A 9,273-nucleotide genomic window follows, 5' to 3' on the forward strand; every position below is an offset into this window, starting at 1 on the left:
CTTAATTGCTTCAAAACCAATTCCTCGTGGGTTGGTGACACTGTGTTAATTCTGGGCACTTGCCTTTAAAGAGCTGAACTGTGCTCTGCTGTCTCACCGAGGGTAGTAGTGCACCGGCAGATGCCAGAGTAGCAAAGGTAGCCGTGACCCTCCCTGTGCTTTGTTTCAGGGTTTGACTTAGATGGGAGCATCTCTGCCATCCTCTGGTTTGTGTCTGTGTAATTGCCACAAATGCTGATGTGATTTAACCACATCCACAGGGAAAGGGCAGAGTTCTCTGCTGGTGGAGGGCATCTCCCCTTCCACGCTTCTGTTTGAAAGTCCCTTCTCTGCCGTCAGGCAAAGGCTGTGGCAGACTACGTCCCCTACGTCTTCTTCTTGAAGGCTGAGTCCTCCTCCTGCCTGACATGGCCATTAGACAGAGAGAGGCAAAGAGCAAAAGATATTTCCTAGCACATTTTCCAAGAGAGGGCTCATTTTTGCTGACTTTTATATTAGCTTTTATATTTTATTTCCTTTGGCTGCTTTTGCTTCATTTTTTTCAGTGGCACTAGCAACAATACAAAACAGTGGATGCTGTAGCAATGTTTACCCTAAAACTCCCTTCGTTAAGCAATAAGGCCAAAGCTAAGATGGAGTTTGTCCAGGAAGCTTTTCTCATGAGGAGGAATCTCATCCTACCAGAAGATACTGGGTCCATCACAGCCCTCCTCCCAGTGCTAGTGCTCTGCCTTGCTCCGCTTGTGCTCGCGTTGCCCTATAAAACGATTTTGCAGGCGCTGTATGTGCCTAGCAGCTGAATTGGAAATCAAGAGCTGATCTGTGCTGATTCCAAGCAGTCATTTCTACAAAATGCCAGCTGGTCAAATAGCCCACTTAAGAAAGTACCTGCGGGCTAAATGTTATTCTCCGGGAGCAGGCTCTTTGTGTGCAGCTTGCAGAGAGCAGGAGTGCTTTGGAGGCAGAAGTCGTGTTGAACGGTGAGACTTGTATGCAAAAGGAGAAATAGATTTCAAGTATTCCTTGAGAAGGGGAGTTTGGGTGAGGGTAACAGCCTCATCTGTCACGGGCATAAATCCAGGAAAAAAAGATGTTAAACTGGTGCCGTTACAGGGTGGAATGTGATTTCACATGGATGGCACACGTTTCTCCTGTCATCTGTGTTGTGAGATGCTCAAAAGCCCCATATAGCTTGTTTTTTCCAGGACTAAACAACAACTGTGATACTCCCAGAAAGTGGAGAGAAAAAATGTATGAATATGCACGTGGATCAGCGCTGATCCCTGCGCTCTGAGTTGCAGAGTGACCTGACAGCATCCTCTGTCTCCAGTCCCCTCTTCTTCCTCTGCCTGAGGAGGGGCTGAAAGCTGCAGGGAGGAAGGAAAAAGCCCTGTTTCTCAGAGCCAAGGTATATTTTCCAAGAAGCCTTCAGTGGCCCAGCCTCTCCTGCACCAAGGGCTTGGGAGCAGCTCCTGAATGCCCTTAGGGACAGCAGTGAGGGGCTTGGGGGCTGTTCCCCATCCCTATGTCCTCGGTAGCACTGTATCCCGTGCCCACGGGTGCTTCTCTCCCCCCTGGGCTGGAGAGGGCGGCTGCCTCGGGCACTTCAGCTGAGTTACACAAGCCAGAAAAATGACACATTGACTGTTCCTGACATTTTCTAAGAAAAAGGAGGCTCCCAGCTCTCCAGCACACTCCTACCACCCTCTTTTCCCTAGACGTGGGCAGTGTAAAACTGCTTCCAAGTCGGAAATTAGGATCCCTGGGAGGATTTCTTGCAATTTGGAGACCGAGGCATAACATTCTCCAATCCAAGCTGGGTTGTTTCAAAACCCAACATGTGAAGATAGAGGTTTTCCATCCCAATGGGCCAGTGCCAAAACATTATAAAACTGCCAGGAATGTTTCTTCTCCCCCTCGCCTGCCTTTTGCTGCTCAGCAATGGGAGGTTTGGTGTGCTGACCGCAGGGACCGACCACGTGCACGTCTTCACCCCTTCGGTGTCGCACATGGACGTGCCAAAGCACATGAGGTGATGCCCAAACCAGAGGGAGAGCCAAAATGGACTTGTGGAAGGAGATGTTGTCGGGGGAAGGAATAGCACGTCATCCCCATCCCAGCCCGTTGGCCATCCTGCCCTGTCTGGGGAGGGCGCAGGAGCTGGTGGTGCTGATGATGGGGGTTACAAGGGTGCTTTTAGGGTAAAATCCAACCCCTTTCCCGGGCAGCACCCATGTAGGGACTTCTTTCTGCGAGCCAGATAGAAGGACTGATGGTGTGGGAAATACGCCCTGACACCCTTGGGATGGCACGGGGGGGCACACCGTGGGAGGCTGTTGGGACCGTGACCCGCTTGGCAAGCGCTCTGCTTTCCCCCAAATTGTTTACTTTCCACGATTTCCACTTACATAAGGGTTCTGCTTTATTTCTGCACACCCCGAGGTCGCTCAGAAGGGAGAAGAGGCTGAGCTATAAACAAAGCCTTGGGCAGGCTGTTTCTCCTGAAATTCTTTTTTAGTTCTCAGGGGTTGAACTTGAAATAAACCCTGTTTCAGGGGTGGTGAGGATGTGCCTGCCTGGTCCTATGGGAGAAAGAAGGCTCTAACACAGGGGGCTGGACATGAGAGATGCCACGTTATCCCCTCCTGTACCTCTATAGCTGCACTTAAACGCTGGTGGGCTGGGCTGGGTGCAGGGTTTTGGTGCAGGCAGGCACCTATGTGGGCCTCAGGTGGCGAGGACTGCCATGCACAGGTATACGTATACACTGTGATAAATGTAAAGGCAAGAAGCGAGCGTCAGCACAGCCCTGCTTGTGTGCAATATCCTAAGTCAGTTGTGCCTTCCCCCGCTGGGGTGAAGCAGACGCTGCCATCTCTGTGGTGGGATGCTGGCTTCACCCCGTGTTAGCCCAGCTTCGTGGGGAGTTTAATTTAATGGGGGCTGGGAGCTGCTTCCCCTCACCGGGGGGCTTCATTCCCAGCCTCACAGCCAGCGTACGTGCTCTCTGCGGCCCCTCTGCTGTCATTTGCCGAGTGGTCTAATAATTCATAATTAATGCAACTTGCAGCCCCGGTTTAGCAAAGCACACAGGGAGATTTAAGCACCTGCGAGCGCTTTGTTGTGGCAAGGTTGTAGAGGTGATGCTCATGAGGAATATCTTTGTGCCGTCGTTTTGCTTATTCAGTTGTTATTTCCCTTGGCGACGTTTCATGGGATAAACATGGTTCTTAATAGGGGCGGGGAAGGACTTCAGAGGGGTTGGTACAGCATGTTCTTAGCAAATCTTTATGTTAACTAGAAACCTGCTTTGTGTTCCCAGCACTGGAGCCAGCTCGAGTTTTATATCAAACGCCCGCAGACGAGCTACAGCTTTCACTTGTGCTCATCTGAAAGGCGCGCGTTTCCATGGCTCCGGGGTGAAATATTGAGCCTGGCAGCCCCACGCAGTGGAGAACGGCAGCAAAATAACCTGCTGTGTCCACGTGCGCCACAGTGCTGCCTCCAGTCTGGCCGTGGGACAGCCACCGGCCAACGTACCACGCTGGTGGCAGCAGGTGCCATCTCTCCTCTTCCAGTGCAGGAGCCTCTGGGGCAGCCGCTGACGGATGTGCTCGGTGTCTCAGAGCATCATTTTGCAGAAGGGAAGTCACAGAATCAATCATAGAATGGTTTAGGTTGGAAGGGACCTTAAAGATCATCGAGTTCCAACCCCCTGCCATGGGCAGGGACACCTCCCACTAGACCAGGTTGCTCAAAGCCCCATCCAGCCTGGCCTTGAACACCTCCAGGGATGGGGGATCCACGATTTCTCTGTGCAACCTGTTCCAGTGCCTCACCACCCTTACAGTAAAGAATTTCTTTGTAGTATCTAATCTAAATCTCGCCTCTTTCAGTTTAAAACAATTACCCCTTGTCCTATCACTACATTCCCTGATAAAGTCTTGTGGGCATCACCCCTGGGTTTTGCACCACTTGGAAAGGGCTCGGTGATGCGGCAACAACCGTCTCACACCATGGGCCAGAGCAGGGCTCCTGCTTTCCTAGATGGCCTTGGGAAACAGATTCTCAGGTTTCCTTGTTAGAAAAAAATCACCGCTGCGTGGTGGGGTCTCCCCTCGCATGCTCTTTCTTCCAGGTTAGGGCTCGGTCAGGTTATTAGCTGCGTTCCCAGATGAAACACTTCATTAAGAGGGAGCTGCAGTGGCTGTAAATAAACTGATAGTTCAAGAAGATTGGGCCTCAATGCATTGATGTAGCTCTGAAATGGCAAATGACCGCAGGAGAGGAGGGTCGGGTGCCACCTTCGCCCCATTCAGGGCAGTGTGGGACCAGAGACCCGGAGCCACCCTGCCTGTGCCCGGGCATCTGCTGCCTTTGGGTGCCCGGGAAATCCTCCGGTGACAGAGCCTCCTCCTGGCCATTTCTGCTGTGATTGCACAGGAAGAGTTTTCTTCTCCTCCAAGCTGAAATTTTCCTTGCAGGAGTCCAGCAGACCTGCAGAATAATGTATTCCTTTCTCTTCACAAGCATTTTTTTCCACATTTGAAGGCTGTTATTATATCCCCTTCAGCCTTTTCTTCTCTAGACTAAACAACCCCAGCTCTTTCAAACTTTATTCCTAGGTCATGTTTTCTAGATGAAATTTTTTAGACAAGTGGTTATTGCTGTCCTCTGAACTCACTGCGGTCAGGCTGGAGCTTTCCTGGCTTGCTCCTGCTACGCCTTGCCAAGGCTTTGTGTCTCCACAGAGAGGGGCAGCATCATTTTTGCAAGGTTAGAAAGACTAATCTGGGGCTAAGCCCCTCTCACGATGCTTTGCACCTTGCATTGGTGTAAATGTTAAGCCTGGAGGGTAGCTTTGTGTTTTATGTTGGTGAGAAGTCGCGTCCTTGACCCTGGTACCTGCTCTGGGTGCCATAAGAGCTGTGCGGAGCTCTCAGTATCTGCAGGGATGCTATAAAAGCACAGCTTTACTCCTGAGTGAGCAGAAGAAATCCTTCGCTGCCACCGTGAGCAGATTAAAAACTGCTTCCCTGGCCCCCGGCCGTGCTGCTCGCTGGGTCACTTGCTAGTGTGGCTTGCAAAAAAAAAGGCTAGTTTTTTTGCAGCCCGCCAAATCTGCCTGGGAAGATGCGTTTGGCCCTCTGCAAGGAGCATTTCCCATTCTGTCATAGGGAGAAATGAAGCCCTTGGGTCTCGGGGTGCCTTTGCTGCGGTCTCCTGAGCATGGGCTCCTTCGTGCCCTGAGCTCGATGTGCTGCTGGTGGTGGTGTACGTGCTCCGCGCTGGATTCCTCTTACCATCGCCGTTTTCCCAGCAATTCAAGATCTTAAGGCCATCTGGATGAACAACCACAAACATCCCCTGGACCTAATAAATCGCTGATTAAACCTTGTGCTCTGAGCATGAACCGAATGTGTATCGCAGGCTCCTGGTCTGATATTGCCTCCCCCTTTGCTGACCAGCGCTTTGAAGAGGAAAAGACAAAGCACTCGTGGTGTGTGCAAGGGCTGGAGACCCCCATCCTGCATAAACCAAACCCGTCAAGCGCTGGCTCTGCCTTTCCGGGAGCCTCTTCCCCCAGTGCTCGTTTTTATCCTTGCTGGATCCAGGACCGGAGGGGAGAGATGGCCGGGGCGGAGGGGTCCGATGGGGCTGGCCGTGCACCGGGAGCAAAGCAGTGGCTCGCCCCACGTCCCTGGGAGGCAGGACAAGGTTGGCCCCTTCCAAACGATGCTGTCAAAATCCATCTGCTGATGCTGCAGAAGCATCCCACGGCGTTTAGAGCTGCGTTCCTCTGCCGATGCTCGCTCTTATTGCAGAGCCATGCCGGTTCTCATAATGAAGGGTTGCGTAAATGTCACCGAGGGCTCATTTTCTTCGGTGTCAGCTATTGTCTGACAGATCTGATTAAGGCCACATTCGGCTGTCAGCGGCCATGATTCACGTTTGGATCAGCTCTGCTGGCAACCCCATTGTTACTCTGTCTATTCAAGAGGTCTTTGAGCATATTACTGAGTTTCTTTTCCCTCCTGGGGGGCTGCTGGGATGCTGCATGGTGGCACAGGAGGGACATGGGGAGCAGTGCCTGAGGTGACAAATGCCATCACTGGGATCAAAGGCAGAAGATTGCGGCTCCAGGAGGAGGTGGTTTGTGCTGGGAATCGCTTGCTCCCATGATGGGAGCTGGGAGCCTGTGCGGGACTGTCTCCAAGGGGTGGTCAGCAGGGTTGGGTTAGCTCACTCGAGATTAGTGTGGCTTAGGAAAAAAAAAATAGGTATGAAACTGGCTTGAAAACTGTGTCCTTTTCGAAACAAAAGATAGCTTTTCCTTTTATTTTAACCCAGCCTCTCCCTTTTCCTGTGACGTTCAGGGATCGCCTTGGCTTTGCCTTCCTCTGTAATCATAAACTCCAGAAACATCCCCATTAACGGCAGAAAAGCAAACGAGCAGAGAAATGGCTGCGGCGGCTGGGAGTCAGGGAGCAAAGCCAAATCATGCGAGACCCAGCGGCAGCTTGTGCTCAAGTGCCTAAAGCTCTCCCCGGTGCCACCAAGGGCAGGATTTGGAAAACCTTGCCCATCTTTGCAGGATCCGTTGATCTTGTTAAGGCTGAGTCCAAAGAAACCCTGAAGCGGCTCGTGAGCGGGGTTGGTGAGAGCAGCCCTTGTTCTTGTTCAGGTTTGGCAGGCAGCGGCTGATGCCGAAGGAGCTGAGCTCTCGACGAGATGTAAGCAGCTTTTGTTGAGGGGAAAAGGAGTTTATTCTTGAATTGTGGGTTGGGTTGTTGTTTTTTTTAAAAAGTAATTAATTTACAAAGTCATAAATTCTCGGTGATTGCATAAGGGCGGGTGCGTCATGTTGAAAATCCTGCTGATGGTGCACAGTGCTCCCCGTTCGGTCTGCACACAGGGAGGTTGTCGGAGAGGGACGGGGAGAAGAGCGCCAAAGCAAACACTCTGCGTTTGATTTGGGATGAAATGGGTTTCCTTTGAAATAGCTTGCAAAACATGTTGTCCTGAGCTTGCAATGCAAGCGCCGACTGCTGCCAGTTGTCAGGCCAACGTGGAGGCAGTCAGAAAATAGAAAACACCCAGAAAATGGGCCAAAGACTAGGGTGATGTGGAGTGCATTGAGTTTTTCATTGATGGGCGGGTGCTGAGCGGACACTCCACTTCTCTGCTGCCACGTGAAGGCTCTCTGGGCTGGAGCAGAGCACCTTGCAGGAGCTCTGGGCTGGAGGAGACCACCTTGCAGGAGCTCTGGGCTGGAGGAGACCACCTTGCTGGAGCTCTGGTGGAGGAGACCACCTTGCAGGAGCTCAGGGCTAGAGGAGGGCACCTTGCCAGAGCTCTGGGCCGGAGGAGGGCACCTTGTAGGAGCTCCGGGCTGGCTGGCATATGGAAGAGACCCAGTGGGCCACCTTCCCAAGCAGGGCAGCCCATCAAGCTGGAGCTGATGTTCCTGACTCCTGCCCATGTGCAGCTCCCTGGATATCTGCAGGGATAGCCTGATCCAACTCCTGCGGTCCCACTTCTTACGGGGAACTCCAGCAGACCTTCTGGGGCTCGGCTGTTTCCTCACCTCCTGGGAAACCCAACTGCATGCACATGGCCAAGGGTGCCCCAACGTGTAGTTCTGGGGCTCTGTGCAGTGCAGCGTGGTGACAAGCCTCAATTAGTCAGTGGCCCCGTTTTCAGCCACCCCTGACATTGTTCAGTCCTTCAAATCATGTCACTGTTGCACAAGGTGTGGGTGGGGGATCATGGCACCCCAGTTATCTCAGCGTGCAGGAGGCCTCAGGTTACCTCTGACGCACAACTTCTCACTGGCATCGCTAGTTCTTCCTATCAAGTCACAGACAGCGTAGACATATGGGGAAGGAAGTCGTGAAAAGAAACTTGGAATCCAACTCAAAACACCTTAAATTGGTGTGATTTCCCCAAAGGAGGAACTGCCTGCTCTTTGCAAAAAAAAAAAAAAATTAAATATCCTCTTGAAAGGGCTCTTTGGGACAGCATCTAAACCACCAAGTTATTTTTGAAAGTGAGTCTCAGGCCAAAACCAGCCTTCTCCCATTATCTCTGCTGATAGAAAATTCTACTTTTTAACTCTTTTTTTCCTTCCTTTGCCCTTTCCCTGTAAAGGCCTCTCAGCAGATGGTGGAGCCAAGCGCCAGGAGCATCTCTCCAGGTTCTCCATGCCTGACCTGAGCAAAGACTCGGGCATGAACGTCTCGGAGAAAATGAGCAACATGGGGACCCTGAACTCCTCCGTGCAATTCCGAAGTGCCGAGTCGGTCCGCAGCCTGCTGTCGGCGCAGCAGTACCAGGACATGGAGCCGAACCTGCACAACCTGGCTAGCCCCCTCGGCTACCGAGAGCGGCCGTCGCACGGGAGGATGCACCAGAGCTTCGACTACGGTAGCGGGGTGGCCGGGGGGAAGCTGGGAGTGCAGGAGGGCCCGAGACATGCCCCCATGAGCGAGCGTACGCGCCGGCGAACTAACCTCCGGGATGATGACCGGCATTACCGCCCGCACCGGCCCCGGCGGTCTCGGCGTTCCCGGTCGGATAATGCCCTGCATCTGGCCAGCGAGCAGTGCTGCCGGCTGAAGGAGAGACCCTCGCTGCGAGCCAGGGAAGACTACGACCAGTTCATGCACCAGAGGAGCTGCAGAGAGACGCTGGAGCAGGGTCCCCGCAGGGACGTCTACGGCCACTGTCCCCGGACGGTGTCGGATCTCGCCTTGCAGAACCACTTGGGCGAGAGGTGGGGGCCCTACTTCGCCGAATACGACTGGTGCTCGACCTGCTCCTCCTCTTCGGAGTCTGACAACGAGGGCTATTTCCTCGGGGAGCCCATTCCCCAGCCAGCCCGTCTCCGGTACGTGACCAGCGAGGAGCTCCTGCACAAGTACGGCTCGTACAGCATGCCCAAGTCCTCCACGCTGGGTGGCAGGGGACAGTTGCACAGCCGGAAAAGACAGAAGAGCAAAAACTGTATCATATCGTAATGGCATCCTTGCCGGGCACCTTGGGAGAATGTAAATTAACTCACAAACTTGCACTGTTCTAGATCATGTAAGCGCTTTTATTGTAACAAAAAAAGACCCGAAGAGTAGGGGTTTGTAAGAAGGTTGTAGACTGGCTTCTATAAATAGTCATAATCCTGGCCACGTTGAATATATTTTGCACATCTTCCTTTGGAGAAAAGAAAACGAAAAAGTTCACTTTAGCCTGTAATATTTACCCAGTAGTTTTTCCTCT

The 9,273-nt window shown here is 52.6% G+C and overlaps 1 protein-coding gene across 1 annotated transcript in view; it reads left to right on the top strand.

Annotated features, from left to right (window-relative positions):
- The window catches only part of PRICKLE2 (prickle planar cell polarity protein 2), a 106,255-nt gene extending 97,235 nt beyond the window's left edge, over nucleotides 1–9,020 (top strand). Inside the window, exon 9 of the mRNA XM_074152261.1 lies at nucleotides 8,152–9,020. Coding sequence (XP_074008362.1) covers nucleotides 8,152–9,020 — 869 coding nt within the window. The remainder of the gene's footprint in view (nucleotides 1–8,151) is intronic.
- The last annotated feature ends 253 nt before the right edge of the window (nucleotides 9,021–9,273 follow it).

This window comes from Numenius arquata, chromosome 8 (assembly GCF_964106895.1).
Source record: "Numenius arquata chromosome 8, bNumArq3.hap1.1, whole genome shotgun sequence".
Lineage (NCBI taxonomy): Eukaryota > Metazoa > Chordata > Aves > Charadriiformes > Scolopacidae > Numenius > Numenius arquata.